Here is a 16,794-nt window from a genome sequence, read left to right on the forward strand (position 1 = left end):
TCGATCCTCCAGTGGTAAACCAATTTTTTGGGCCAATGTTACGGTAAGGTGAAGGAGGTTTTCCCCTTTTATTTCGGGGACGCCCGTAATCTCTACGTCATTTAACAAATTGTATTGCTCGGAATCATTAAGACGTAATTTTAGCGAATCAATTTTTTTAGTTAGATCGCTAGACTCCTGTGTTTGTGACTGCGATTCGGACAGGGTACATTCCATACGGTCTAGCCGCTCCTCAAAACTGTCGAGCCTTTTATCGTACTCCGCCATAACAGTACTTATTCTAGACATCTCTTGCCGAAAACTGGACAGTTCAGAACGAAGTAGCCTGATCTCCTGCGCCAGGCATGACATATTATTGTCTGAGTGCTCCGGAGCATCCTCAAAACTATCGGCACTACCATCTTCCTGCGAGGGCAAGTTTTCAGCCGATTTTTGATTTTTATTTTTGCATATTTTGCACACCCATTTCCCATTTAGAAGGGACTTGGGGCTGATGTTATTACATTAGTATTAATACTATATCATGTAAAACGTGACTTGGAAAAAAAATATTCAAATAAATCAACACAAAATAATTTTTTTAAACAATCGTAAAAGTTACGAAAAGCCCAATTATACGTCAAAATGACGTACAACCTTAGATTACAAAATAAAGTACAGATGGAGCATGACAACCGCCCGTCGCCCTTGTCAAAGAAAATACGAAATCAAAAACAAATACGTCGCTGCACCAGTGCTATAGCGCATATAGTGTCATGAAATACGTCAAAAAGGGTTTGCAATTTTAGTAAAAAAATGCCGTCTTGTGATAATAAAACGCTGTAAAATTTGTTCCCGAAAACAAAAAAAAGATAAAACATCGTTTCACAGGTTTTCTGTAGATTATTTGGCTGATTTATTTCTTTAATACGAATAATAATTTTACAGATATGAAGGAATACAAAACTTCAACGTATGTTGCCAGTATTTTGAAAATGAATTTGCCATTATTATTGGTAAAACGGTAAAATGGTTAAAAGATCTTCAGGGTAATGCTGTTGGATTTTTCGATCGTGAATGTGATTATTTGTATAGTGCACTAAAGGTTCATGATAATAATTAGATTATTTTAATAAGCATAATACATTATTTTGTTATTTTTATAAAGCTTAAAAACGTCATAGTCGTTTTCGCTAGCGATTTAATTTATGTGAACTCCATGATGGATATGATGAAAATATAATGTCCCGTATTCTCGACTAAAAACTACCGCTATTTGTATTCATATATTATGAAAAATAAAAAATAATATAATTATTATAGTTAATATTGAAACTTTTTTTATGTAATTTATTTAATAAAAAATTGAATACAATTATTTTGTCCATATATAACTTTAGTAGGCAGGTACTTTATGTAATAAAAGAATTTAAATAAAAATTAAAACTTGACTTCTCATTTATGTATATAGCCTACTTCACTACCGCCACTAACATAATAATTCAGATCATTGCAATGAAACCTCACAACTCAAAATCGGTCCAACGGTTTATACTGCAGGGCGTGTCAAAGAAATATTATACATACATACATAAACTCGAAAAACATAACCCTCTTTTTTCCGTAGTCGGGGAAAAATTTGGGAAATTTTTCAATATCTGGCAACATTACACGCACACAGAAGCACCGTGTACGTATAGTGCAGCGGCGAAATGACAGCACACATAGATTTATTGAAAATGACGATAAATTATTCGGTTTAGTTCGGCAACGCTCCATCTGTCTTTTATTTTGTAATCTAAGCGTACAACATCCTCTTTACTACAAAATGGCGGAATTTACTTGGATGAGCCAACTATGTACTGCTAGGTCTCGACGGCTAATGAGTTGTTTCTGGATTTCGAAGCGATTCGATGGTAAATATAGAAAAGACAAAGTTATTTCGCCGCGGTGTACATTAAATTTACGTAGATTGGACTTCTAGGGCTAAATGCATAAACACCTAAATGTTGTTTTGTTTTTATTATATCTAATAACGATAAAAAATCCGTTGATTTTATTCGTTTTTCAAACTACGTGCATGGTTGTTCCACTAAAAGGCCTCAATTGAGTCATAAAGTACACAAATTTCAAGCATAATAAGTCGCATCATTTCTATAAAACCAAAACTGGCAATAATATAAGTCATGTTATGCGACTAGGAACATAGTGCATTAGGGCATAAGTCGTTATATTGCAAAGAACAAAAAAAAAATTATGTGAATACATTGAGTTATTCCATGAAGTACTCGTTCATAAGGCCACAACTACAAAAAAACACGAAAAAAGTATATTTATGGGGTTGTTACAATATCTGTTCATATGTAAAACTAAAGTCTAACATCATATCTTACCCATACAAGCTTAAAAATTTGAAGTTATAAAGATTTAGTGTTGATATATAGTTTTTTGTCTCTCCTGAAAAGTGCTGTTTTTGAGTTATTCCCTTATTCACTGGAGGCACAGATATATTGTGTCGTGGACCAATCGGACTGCTCGGGGCTCAATGGGCTAAATAAAATTGTAGTACTTATTAAGGTAACGACTCTCTTTTTGGCAAGCGATCAACTGAAATATTATAATAAGCCGAATCTTTAAAGTGAATATCAATTTATTAGTAGCGCTCTGTGGCAGTGCCTAAGTGGCCGGGCCATTTAGTTACCTACCTACACTTAATAATTTCTTGCAAATTTTTTGCCAAATAATGTTTCTTGTTATAATGTATAATTTTCAATTACCGCTTTTTTATTGGTGTTCGCTTAATTGCGTTGAACAACAAACTCTAAGCTTAATTTTCTAATAAAAATGTCCACATTTTAGCACGAAAAACGTAGGTACTCAAAAAATTTTCTCCTTTTAACTTTCAATATACAACGTTTTAAGTTTGACCGTGTATTGTAAACATCTCCACTATAAGCAGAACTAACCAATTGTTTCATTAACAGCAACTTCAAGAGGAATATTCAAATATAATGAAGATATTGATTACGTCGAGCTTTGTATTCACAAAGAACACGGATAGTTTACACAGATAATAATTTCTGTAATTAAATCTCTCAGTAAATAAGTATTGTTCTCTTTTATAAATGTTTTTGTAATACGATGCGTTTATGCAGCTTTGCGTATTTAATCCAATTAATTAAAATGCTTTGTAATATTATGAAGACATTTCATTGTTATGTACTTCTTTGTCTTTTTCTTACCATGTTTGTAATGTAACTCGAGATTGTTAGGAGGAAAAATATGTTTGACTAAAATATATTAATGCAGGTTAGAAAGTTATGTTGTTCATATTCAGTCGTGTAAAACTTTTCAATACAAAACGAGACAGTTGTTCAACAATTTTATGCAATATAGGGTATATTACATAGTTGGAAAAGTTCATATTATATTAGTTATTTAATATTGGGATTTTAAAACTAATAACCAGTCGAGCTATGTCCTTCGTTACTGTGTCTCATGTAAATAAGACGTACTTTTAGCAAGGTATAAACAAGTTATTTATTTAAAAATCGTAAGTACTACGTAATAGGATGATAAGCCTCTTTATTTCTGAGTATTTACCATTAGTTTATGGTAAATGTCCTTTCTCGGATATCAAAATATCTCCATACCAAATTTCATGAAAATTGGTACAGTAGTGGTACAGTAGTGTGATTGAGTAACAGACAGACAGACAGAGTTACTTTCGCATTTATAATATTAGTATGGATTAGTATGATATTTGATTTCCCCGAATTTTCTACTCCTATTTGTATGATACACATTATTACTGAAATCTTACAAATAAAATTTAATCTAGAAATGTCGTATAGCATTGATATGAGAGTGTATTCAAACCTATTTTAGGAGTCTTGCGTTTTCAATTTTATTAACAAATGAAATATGATATTGATTCCACGTGGGTGCAGATTGTGTGACAGTCTATGGTTATTCGTGATATTTGCCTTTTGGGTTACACGTGCGAACAAAATATAATGAAATTATTTGCTCTGGAATTTGAACGAAACTCTCACAGTTTTATTATTACAGCGTCATATACAGCGTTGTTTCGTACTGCTGCCAGCTTCTGTGTGTTACTTACATGTTTAAAAGGTTAATTTAATTTTCGTTTTACATATTTTGTTTGTTTAGTGTTTACATTATCATGTTGTTCATACATGCTTGTAAAATCAAACACCTCATCGTTTAATATTAGTTTATATATTTTCTACATCATGATGATGATGATGATGATGATATTTCTACATACTATCATTAATGTCATCAACCGTAAAAACAAAGAACAGTACAAACAAATAGAAGTGCTATACTGGACAGCTCAATTTGAGTAAAAACTGACTTAGGTTGATAATAAATTCAGCATTTCAAATTTATGCTTTAAAGCATAAAAAAAGCTTGAGCGATGTCAAGGGACATCCGGATATAACGAACGTTAGAGAGAGACAGACAGAGAACGACGCGTACGCCGCACGGCTTTCAACTTAGTAAAAATTGTCGTGACAACTTTTCGTAACAATTTTTTCCGCCTAGCCCCCTTTCACGAAGCGCGGTAAGGAACATCGTTCATATAAAAATTGCCTAATTATGAAAATATTCTAGAAAGTTATAGTTGTTCAACTATATTCTGATGACATTCTGACGCTTCGACACCGTACCACAGAATAGCACACAGTAGCTAAACGCACCGTACGTAAACGGTACAAAGACCATAATTGTGTGAGAAAATAAAAACTGTCCCACTCGTTTCAATATAAAATTATTTGGTATAAAAATTTAGCTAAGTAAGAAATTTAGTTAAAATTTTGGAAAGTTCTTACCACCATTTCATTGAGTTTAGAAACATATTCTAATGTGTATTGGCGTATAAACTTTACATTTGTATCGTAAGGTACAATCGATTTGAATCTTTACATATTAAACTAATCGATTTTAACCGATAAAGTGCAATGTAGGTGATAAACGAGCCTTGAAAAATGGACTTATACTATTACTACATCGTAAGCTTTTGCGTATATTAAAGACGATTTTCAGTGGGGAATGCCCGAAGTATGCTTCTGATTGAAAAAAAGTATTTTTTTTTCAGGACGGGAAAGAGAAGTTTGCAGAAGTAAATTCAGAGTCGTCTTGATGAGGTTTCCTCCTTCAATCTTACAACTTACTTTTTGTTAATTTTACCCAGTCTTCAGAACAGGCTCCAATCAATAACGGTCCGTGTGGTTGAAAATGTTTTTTTTAAATTAAATATTTGAGTTCCACCTAGACTAGGGTAGGTAGTTTGGTATTGTTTACCTTTAACTGGATCTTCAGTTTTGACCAAGAATCGAAGTATTATTACAGGAATAAAACATACATATTTTGTGTGAAAACATAATTACGATATGGTCGATATGCTTGATAAAAGAAACCTAAAATATACCTACGCTATGAGCTGATCACAAGGAAAGAGTAAATTACAGAACTATTCACAACCATAGAAATCAGAGGTCTACACCCGCTAATTAAATTCAAGAACAATAAACTTCCATTCAAAACCCACGTAAATTCAAACAATATCGTATCCAATGTTGAGCCCCAAATATGCACATTACATTCTACACATGCCTCAAATGGACACAGAACAATGCCTACAACAAATGAATTTAGTCTAATGAGAAGCGTAGATACAGCCGGAATTGCAGATAATTATGATTTACATTTAGCACACATATAGGGTAACTTGGATTAGCACATAGGTTCGGTATTATCCGGGAAATCCGGGTTTTTCTTTGAAAACACGAGCGAAACCGCGGGTGGAAAGCTAGTACAATCTATAGAACAGATCAGTGTATCGATATTTGAATTCCACCGCGAGATCGGACTTTTTTGTTCCGCTGTTTACCAAATGTATGACGAACACCTTTCTTGTTTCGTTTCAAACAGTGTTCAGGTTAAACCCTATACAATATAGAACCATACGCTTTATTATAGTCTTTTACCAGTTTCTTGGGTTTAAGAGCTGATTTGAAGTTTTAACAAAAAAATATCTGATTTGTAGATTAACTTGTCCAAAGTAAGAAATAAAAGTTGGGAAAATGAAGTCAAACTCTTTTTATAAAATTGCCGATATTATTCAATTATATTGTAAAGTTGCCTTCTATAAGTATGGTAAATTGTCACACGAACGAAGAATTATTGATCTCTAACTATGTGTAAGCACAGGTGTGAAATAATGTTACGGCCTAGTTTACGTAGGTAAAATAGCTCTATTTTAAAATGAATTACAAATTTTTAAACCTGTATACGACGGTTTTATGTAATGAAACAGAATATAATGCATCTGTCCCATACCCCACAAGGGGACACAGAACTTTACTTTTTCACTTAGAGGTATATATAGGTATAACTAGCTTTCCGCAAACGGCTTCACGTGCGTTTTGCAAAGAAAAACCCGCATAGTTCCCGTTCCCGTGGGGTTTCCGGGATAAATCCAAATTACCCTCTATAATATGTGTGCTAAATTGCATTGTAATCAATGGTTCAGTAGTATTTGCGTGAAAGAGTAACAAACGTACACACACATACATCCACCCTCACAAACTTTCGCATTTATTATATTAGTAGGTTATTCCCAGTAACTCAATACACCTATTATCAGCACGTTCATAAAATCTATAACTACCTATGTGGTTCAAGTGAGAAAAAATCTTCAAAATTCGTTCAGGATTTCGATCAAACGAATGTTTGCATACGCCACAAACGAAACAGGTAACTGTAATATTTTCTTATGTTTGCATTACCAGACTATACCTACCAGAGCTTAATTTTTTTTTATGAAGTATTATTATATTTTCACTACCTAAGTACAAGAATATTTTCCAAAAAGATTGCAATTTTTGACTTTACAATATCAGTAGATTTGTAATATCCATCCCATTATTTCAAGTTCTCATGACTCATCATCAAAGTTTTATTATCATCGAACAACAAAATCATCATCATCTGAATTTACTTATATCTAAATCTTACATGGGATAAGAAGACACTCGTATCAGACTCGCTCGTGATCTCACATCGTTTGCAGACATCCTCCACGCTCTGAGATCCTTGCCGGTAGTGAAGCAAGGCGTCTCACGGCTGACCACGCTCTCCATTGATTTCTCTGTTAAATCACATGAATATAAACATTTGAGGTCAATTTTCACACACGGCACGACCACACTAAGCTTTCGCTTGTGTTATTGAAACCAGAGATAATTAAATACAGAGCAAACATCTGTGTTCAGCACACAAATATTTGCCCTGGGTGGGAATCTAACCCACGATCCCTGGCTTGGAAGGCAGAATCATTACCAACTAAGCCAACCGGTCAGTCAGAATATAACGAGAATAATGTTGTTTGAAGATGTATGATTCATAGTTTCGAGTTTTTAAAGAAGCACATAATTCGCTAGTTTTAACTTTTATTTATTTTTGTTTCGATATATAAAAACTAAACTTTTTTTTTTAATCTAAACTATGAAATGCTGTTCAATCAAGAGAATTACTTATACCATTGAATGTGGATTAGAAGGCTTTATCAAATAATATCGGGCGTCTTATTTAGTGTTGATGCAAACAGAATTTAAAAAATCGCAAGACTTAGCGGTAACAAGTACTTCTCTTACAACTTCAGAGCAAATGTTGAATTAAATCCAAATACGGCGTCATTATCAAGCCTTAAAATTGTTTCTATTTACCATATTGTAGCTCACACATGGTTTGCGTATCAATAATCGATAATAATTTGCTTCGATTAATAGAATTTCTGGTTACAATGCCTGTAATTTCAGTTCAAAGGCCGTTTTCATTAACAGCCCGAAGCCCTTTCATATGGGAATCGGATGTCGGCTCTTATAAGATTAACCCGTGACCACTTAGATCATATCTAATAAGAACACTTAGGGATAAAGTGAACCTGTAATTTAACTAATAAGCCATTTAGAAGGCATTGAGTTTTCTAGGTGGGTAAATAAGTATAAATCAATGAACCCATTGAGCCCCAAGCGGCCCGATCGGTCTCAGACTGTGGTTCCGGGGCCTGAGTTATTAAGAGTAAAACACAACACACTAATTAAAGAAAGTAAATTACAACTATAAAAAGGTATATTAAGTATTTTGTTTGCAAAATGCACTAATTTGATAAAAGAAACGGGTTTGGGTACTTTGTGTCCAAAATAACTTTTGCTTATATATTGCTCTTTTAAAATATCCAAGTTTCATCACCAACCCAGCCAACTTTATACCTAAGCCCCTTTCTAACAATTATATTTTACACCATATAGGTACTAGAATCGAAATACTCTATATGACAAGTATGATTTAACAAAAGAAAAAGTCCAGGCAGCCCTACCGTCGCGATTGCAGAGTGCACTACACAATACGAGTATGGAATCTTTCTAGAAGTTTCGAAGGTCTTTACGTATGAGTTTACATATTTCTTAATCGTTGGAACAGTGCATTGTTTTCAATACAAACGGCTGCTTATTTCTAAGAATGTTTTCCCTTTAGTTGGAATTTGTAAGGACTTAGAGCTTTGTGATTTCATAATGTTTACAACAGGAATTCTGTGAATTGTGGAACATTCTCTCTTAGGGATTACCTTCGTCGAAGTAGTAGTAAAAATAGAAGAAAATAATATATTTTTTAAGCTATTGCATAGCTTCTATCGCGGGCCTTGAGCGCTGGGACCGAATCGAGAAATTCCGTAACGAAAAAACCTCACGCTCCCCACTCCAATAATGCAATAGCTTTACCGCGGCAGTACCCGAGTGCCACACGTCGTTTTTTATTATTATATCATATAAAATTTTACAATTAACCAATGTTCATTTAGTGAATTGATAAACGAGCTTCCTTCTAATCTGTTAATTACCAAATTACGATAAGCTTTTGAGATAAGTATCATAGAGAAGTAGGTAGCTATGCGATTATGGTGTTGTTTGAGGCAAGATATCTTGCTCTAAAATGTTCTAAGTGGAGTGTGTACCTTACCTTTGCATGCTCCCAGAAGTGGTATACTGATCTCTTCGTTGTCGCTTATGCTGGTACTGGATTGCAGCTTTAGGAGGGTTAGACTGGCTTTTCTTAGGTCACTCTAGAAGGGAAAATAATTCGTTAGTGCCACTATAAAGTTACATGAAGTCACATCTACGAAATGCATTGTTGAATTAGATTAATTAATTCAATTAAAAAGTATTTGAATTAAAAAAAGATTTGTTTTTCTAACAGATTCTAACTCTTTTGTTAATCGATGTTACAGTTGCGAGACCAATTTATGTAATTTTGAAACATTACGATAGAATTTTAAATATTTATCTGAAAATATCTACAGAAATTCACTAATAAGACCTAATATTGATCCTTTGTGAGGCACTAGTTGTAGTTCTGTTACATTAGGTTAAATAATCAACATTATTTTGAACTGCACAAGCATATTTACATCCACTTTTACAAACTTTGGTATGCATAGTATTTGAACGGTTTAAACTTAAAACCGAAACCTATATACTTACTATCACAAATAATATAATACTATAGGTAGGTAGGTACTTTTACTAGTTAGCTACTATTATGGTGTATAATATTTATTAATTGGAATTAAATTTTGTTTTACTTATTGCAGCTACAACTCGTAATATTGCACTTCAATACAATTGCTTTTTGTTAATAACAATACAGTTTCTATATGAAAATGGATTGATATTCTTTTCAATCAGCTTTGCTATGACGTCAGAAAGACACGTATTTAATACCTCAAAAGGAACACTAGTTAGGCGTAGTCTCGACACTAATCGACATCGATATCGACCGAAATCGGTCGGTAACTAACGATTATCAGTAACCAATCAGTAACTATAGTATAGACCAAAAAAATTTAGTGTTCTTTTTCCAAGAAATTTAGCTTAGTTTTAGGGAATAGATAGTAAATTAAAATTAGTTATATTAATTTTCGCATCATTACAATTGCAATTGCATATAAAAAAAGCAAATTTTATGCACAAAAAAACATGGCAGTTAATTTAATTTTAATCAAATTCGATATTTTTTATATCAATCGTTTAATTAATGTTCTATTAATTACATATTCATGGAATCCAAAATTCCATGTATGGCAACCTCTTTATTTACTTTTTTGACATTTGACATCAATCATCAATCATGAAAATAATATTTCTATCAAAATAAATATAAATTGTGTGTTTTCAAGAGGATAATTTTTAATTATGTTCTTAAAAGTCCTATAAATCTATTGGATAACAAATATCCTAAGAAAATATCAATCTGCGTTATGTTTTTATATAGTTAAAGCTATTAGTTTTAGTTTAGTAATATTTTGTTATTTGTGAAGTGCCTTTGAAGTGCAATAAAATTCTAATCAAAAGACTCCAAAAGCTCTACAAGATAGGGCTCCAAAAGCTCTCAATTCGAATCCTTTTGAGAAATCTTTAAGACATCATAGAAATTAGAAACTGACGGAACTAAAACTAAGGACGGTACGGATAATTTGTATCACTTGTATTTTAGCTTGTATTATTATATTATATTATGTGCATCATTGTATATTTTATTACAGTTAATAAGCAAAGGATGCAATGCAATTGATTTAGCGGTTCACGGTTAATATTATTTATGTGTTAAATATAAATATTTATCTATAAATTTTATATTTTACAGATGAACAAGTTACTAGAATTATTATGTTGGTGAGGGATGATGGTTTTGAGGCAAATTTTCAACTACGCTATTATAAACTGTTAAATTAAAATTTTCTAATAAATTTATTTCGTAATTGGATCGTTTTTTTTTTATTTGTATTCATTTGTATAATTTTATTATCCTAGAAGTTCAAAAAGAAATTAATCGAATATGAATGCAATAATTTAGGCTGAATAAATGCAGAAAGCAGTACACTATTTTAATATTTATTTAATATAATATAAGAGGCTTCTTAACATTTTCAATAAGATTTTGAAACCATCTTAAAAATAAAACATTATTTGTTTATTTTATTTTAATTGCAATAACATTAAATAAGAGAAAAAAATATTGCGTTAAATCATAATATAGCATCGGAAGTGTGAAATATCTTCTATTTATTATAAAATTATAATAATATATAATGTTTCCGATATTATCAACCGTATCTACAAATCCACACAAACCGTAAAGCCCTTCTCCCATTTCGATACTTCTAGAATACGATACTCGAGTAGAATACTAGTTAGATATTTGCTCGCTGCCCGATGCTCGCATATTAAGCGACTGAAAAATGACTAAATTCATCATTATTGTGCCTCGTTTTTGTAGACGGACGCTATGTCGAGCGATTCCAGTGACGATGTAAAAGTAGGATGTACTGGATTCATCCATATATTGAAAGAAACATAAGTAAATTGTAGAGTTTTTATAGCCGCACGAGAACTACAACATGATGATAAGAAATTTTTATCTTTCTTCCGAAGAGATACGCGCGAAACGCGACGCAAAAACGACCACCTATACTAGTCGCGGACGTGTAGGATACCGGTAGCGTAATGGGAGAAGGGCCTTCGAGATCTTGTCGAGATCAAACGTCGGAATCATAACGATTGACAATGTCAAAGAATAATTTGTTTTGACAATATTCGAATGTGTTGCAAAGAAATGATTTTCCAAATCCATGAAATCTATATTTTATTTATTTTTCATATATCTACGGAATTGAAATAATGATGTTATTAATTTAGATAAAAATGCATTGCTACAAGGCTATTATTATATAAATATTTTGACGCATAAAGGAAAGTTTTGTGAAGAATAAAAATTATAAACAAATATGTATCCATTGTATGCTTCCATCAAATTGGGGAGAGGTATTAAGCGACATCATTTTCATTGCTGAAGACGGGTCTATAAATAAGTTATCGGTAATTACCGACTAATTTGTACAGACTACAGGGGCTGGTTATACAATATTTTTCCATAAATTTATATTAGTTTAAAATCCCTCTTACACGGATAAAAGCTTATGTAAATTGAATATTTTTATTCGTTATAATTGAAAATTGCTTTTAAGATATTAGATAATCTTATTATACTTAACATTTATAAAGTAGAAAAAGTGTAGTTGGAGAGGTTGTTTATTCATTAGTTTGTAGGGCTTTCGACTCCAGATCGAAAAAGTAGAGGATCTCGATTGCCATTTAGTAAAAACATTTTATTTTATCAAATAGAAAAAGTGTAGATGCCGTAATGGTTTATAGCATTTTGTACCGCCGATAGAGAACTAGGAACCAAGTTCAATCTACAACGCGAAAGAAAAGGAAATGTCTTTAGAATCCATACTTAATAATATTATAAATGCGAAAGTAACTATGTCTGTCTGTCTGTTACTCAATCACGCCTAAACTACTGAACCAATTTTTATGAAATTTGGTATTGAGATATTTTGATAGCCGAGAAAGGACATAGGCTACTTTTTATCCCGGGAAAATTGACTGCGCGGGCGAAGCCGCGAGCGGAAACCTAGTATTTAATATTTCTTTAACACACCGCCCATTAAAATAAAATAAAAATCGTTTATTTAGGAACAAAACATTGACATCGATCTGTTAAAGGGAGGGGGGATCGAGCACTCCTGTGCTTTTACACGGACGAAGCCGCGGGAGATGCTCGTTAAAAATATTGTTTTAAATACCACGAAATTTAAAACAATATTAACTTAATAAAAATGAAAAAATATTGATACCTAAACACGTTTAATATACCAAACGAACAACAGTAAATACTTTACGCGTAACAGGTGCTTTTAACGAATGTGACACGTACGGATCGAATTTCAACAGTGCTCGTAGTCGCTGTTTCTCGGAAGTGTTACATGTGTTAGTTCATAGTACTTATGTAATACCTAAGTGGCTAAGTACTACGTTGCTATTGTTATCTTCCAAACAAAGGAATGGTAATTTTCTAAAGTTAAGACTTCAAAGATTCTCAATTTGACTGTATTTTTTAGAACATAACTCAAACCTCAGAACTTTTGACTGAGTGAAACAATTTATAAGATGATTTTTTTTTATTCAAAGCAGGCAACAGGCCCTCCAATTAACCCCATTAAAGTTTTGTCTAATTCTGACAATTTAAAGGCTGTTTTTTTTAACTTTATTTCATTTTTCGATACTACAGTCGTGCTTTAATAAAATTAATGTCCGTGAAATTCAACACCGACATTTTTACCAATACTTTTTAGTCTACAGCTATCAGCTGTCGAATGACAATCAAATGCCAAAATTGAGTTTTACCTCGCCCACCTATTACTGGCTCATGCTAAAATTTGTTACACGTGTATCCTACCCTACGCAATAGTAAGTGCAATGATGAATTTTTGGCTAGGTTTAGATAACACGAAAACATAAAATGAATAACTTATTTCGTTCACCTTTACTTTTTTTTGTGGTTAGAAATTTTCTGAAAAAGTTCGTTATACTTAATTCAATTTTTTTTATCCCTTACTATAAAATAAAGTCATTGCCGCGTCTATCTATTTATCTGTCTTGTCTAATTCAAAAACGACTAATGTTTGGGGACCTACCATGGGGACATACTATGGGACATACCATAGGGATTGTAATACTGTGCCATGCAACGTGCCATGGTTCTCGAGGGTTACTTATATTATACTAGTTTACCGCCCGCGGCTTCACCCGCTTTGTCTAAAACCTAATAAATTATATACTAAAACCTTCCTCTTGAATCACTCTATCTATTAAAAAACCGCATCAAAATCGGTTGCGTAGTTTGAAAGATTTAAGCATACAAAGGGACATAGGGACAGAGAAAGCGACTTTGTTTTATACTATGTAGTTTTAAACACCGCGGGCGATGTCGCAGTCAGTAAGCAGCTAATTAATTATAAACGACTTTGTCGAATCCTGTTAATGTCATTTAATTAATTTTGACAACAAAAATGGAACCTGTAAGGGGAGAGTCATGTAATTTATAATGAAATATTGCATAAATAGTAAGTAGTGTTGTTTTGAATTATTGCACACTAATTTTCATCTGACTTCAAAAATAACTTTATTCCTTTTTGTCTGGGCCTTTTGTCTGGGTCTGGGTGAACTGAATTTAATAAATCTTTTTTTTTTTGAAAGCTTTTGCGTCCCGTGTGATCCCATTTTCAATTTGTTCTAGTGCAGACAAATTGAAGGAGATTTAGTTTTTTTTATATGTATTTCCTTATCTATACTAATATTATAAAGAGGAAAGGTTTGTAATTATGTACCGATTTTGATGAAATTTGGCACAGACAATTTTTAGACCCTGAGAAAGAACATAGGCTACCTTTTATTGCGAAATATGTACCATGAGCGAAGCCGGGGCGGACCGCTAGTTTCAAATAAAGAGTTATGACTGATTTAAATTGGTTTTGCTGTGAAACTCACGTGATTTGTGCTGTGCCTGTGACATCGGCTAAAAAACATATGGGAAGTACTTACAAGAGGAAATATCCTTTATCCTTGAAACAAGTTAGAAAATCAATGGTATATGGATATTTATTAACCGACTTCAAAAAAAGGAGGAGGTTATCAATTCGGCCGGTATATATTTTTTTTTTATGTATGTACACCGATTACTCCGAGGTTTCTGAACCGATTTACGTGATTCTTTTTTTGTTCGATGCGGGATGGTGTCGAATTGGTCCCATAAAAATTTTATTCGGATAGGCCCAGTAGTTTTTATTTTATGAGCATTTTTGTCTATCTTGTATTTGTAAATTTTGCAAGTGCAAGTTTGAAGTCGGTTGTTTTTAACGCAGTTATCACTTGTGCACTATCTAGTAACAATCGATTATTCTTGTAGGTTAGTTCAACGTCATTTCATTTTATAATACGAGAAGCCTGAAACTGAAATCTTGAAATTCATGGAAACGCACCTATCTACTAAACATTATACACTACCCATGAAATAACGGCTTCAATTCAATTTAGCATCTCACAAAAGAGATTTTTGGATACGTCCGTCGCATGTTATAATTCCATCTCCGACTTCCATCAAATAATACCTGAGTAATATGTTCAAAGAGATACGAATAATGAAAATGTAAGCTTACAAAGGCAATACAATTACAGTTACTGAGCTGTGAGAAACAAAGCTTTACCATATACTTTTTTAATTTTTTTTATAGACAAGGGATCTGTACAGGAAGTGTGTTGGGTTTTACATACGCTGTATTTTGTTGACTCATTATCAAGCTAGCTCCGGCCTCCGGTAGAAGTTGTTCTACTCTATTGCCCCTTCTTCATGCTTTCTGTACGAACCTTCCTAGTGCATTAACAAAAACTTGCCGAATAAGTCGAGCCGGTCTCGATTTGTACGTTTAGCAATACATTTGGCGATTCATTTTTAGGGTCCCGTACCGAAAAGGTAAAAACCCTATTATTGAGACTTCGCTGTCTGTCTGTCTGTCTCCAGGCTCTATCTCATAAACCGTGATAGCTAGAAAGCTGAAATTTTCTCAAATTAATATTTCCGTTGCTGCTATAACAACAAACACTAAACAAAAATATTAAAACGAGTCCCCATAGTACGGAACCCTTCGTGCGTGACTCCGACTCGCACTTGGCCGGTTTATAGGAATATACCAAGCATTTTTTAACTAGGAAACGTCATACTTAAGTAATTATTTTTTAACTTATTATTAACCAAACCGCATGAAAATTTCCAGAACTTTGAATTTGAGTGAGACCACATGAGAGGCACCATCTTTCAAACAAATAAAAAAAATCTCTTCGTTGTGTCTCTGTGTAAATAGAGTCGAATAGAAAAATTCTTATTTTCTAGTGTTTGATTTTACGCGAGTATTATATTATACAACGTCGGGAAAATAATATAATGAATAAATCGCGTTTAAAATCCGTTAAAATCTTTAATTTATAGAGAACCTCTCTTGTATGAATTCGGTATAATTATATACTAATATTATAAAGCTGAAGAGTTTTTTTTGTTTGAATGCGCTAATCTCAGGAACTACTGGTCCAATTTGAAAAATTCGTTCGGTGTTAGATAGCCCATAAATCGAAGAAGGCTCAGGCATCACGCTGAAACCTACAGGAGCGGAGCCACGCAGGTGAAACCGCGGAGTGCAGCTAGTCATGCTATCACCTCCGGGGGAGGAGCTGTGAACCTTTATTTTTCTTACGTATTCCGTGTATTACACAGCGTACAATCTAAAGACTCATGTTTAAATGTTGTTTTTGGGTAAGCCACGCTATTATCTAGGTTAACACTATAAAAACTACGTCATTTACGTTATTTTGGCAGAGAAACAGTTTAATGAATCTTAGTAGTATAAAGACAAATTTGAAACAGCGCCATCTATGAGACTTCATTAAAATCAAATCAATTTACATATTTAACCCTTCTTGCAAATTTATAATTTAAAATTAAATATTATGATGTTGGTGGGGTTTTTTATTTGTACTTATTTATTTAACTTTTTAACCCATGTCTTCCCAGAGTCCACTTCATGTGCTTATATTTTATGTGAATATACTAAATAAAATTTTACAAGTGAGGGTAGATATTTATTATTTGATGTCAAACAAGACACCATTAACAGTTAATATTGGTAATAGTAGATTGTGTTCATTGGTGACATTTTTAAAAATCCTTCTTGCGTTCCCACAAAAGGTAAGTTGTAGCTTTTATATTTATTCTTTATAATTATACGTATATAGTTAGACTCATGTTTTTAATTAGAATTGAAGTTATGACAAA

The 16,794-nt window shown here is 32.8% G+C and overlaps 1 protein-coding gene across 2 annotated transcripts in view; it reads right to left on the bottom strand.

Annotated features, from left to right (window-relative positions):
* LOC123705038 (voltage-gated potassium channel subunit beta-2) overlaps window positions 1-16,794 on the bottom strand; it is a 54,165-nt gene that overhangs the window by 17,496 nt on the left and 19,875 nt on the right. For both annotated transcript variants that reach the window (XM_045653594.1, XM_045653593.1), the window contains 2 exons: window positions 9,031-9,133; window positions 7,027-7,159 (listed from right to left, as the gene is read on the bottom strand). In XM_045653594.1, coding sequence (XP_045509550.1) covers window positions 7,027-7,159; window positions 9,031-9,133 — 236 coding nt within the window. The remainder of the gene's footprint in view (window positions 1-7,026; window positions 7,160-9,030; window positions 9,134-16,794) is intronic.

The sequence above is a fragment of the Colias croceus genome, chromosome Z (assembly GCF_905220415.1).
Source record: "Colias croceus chromosome Z, ilColCroc2.1".
Classification (NCBI taxonomy): Eukaryota; Metazoa; Arthropoda; class Insecta; order Lepidoptera; family Pieridae; genus Colias; species Colias croceus.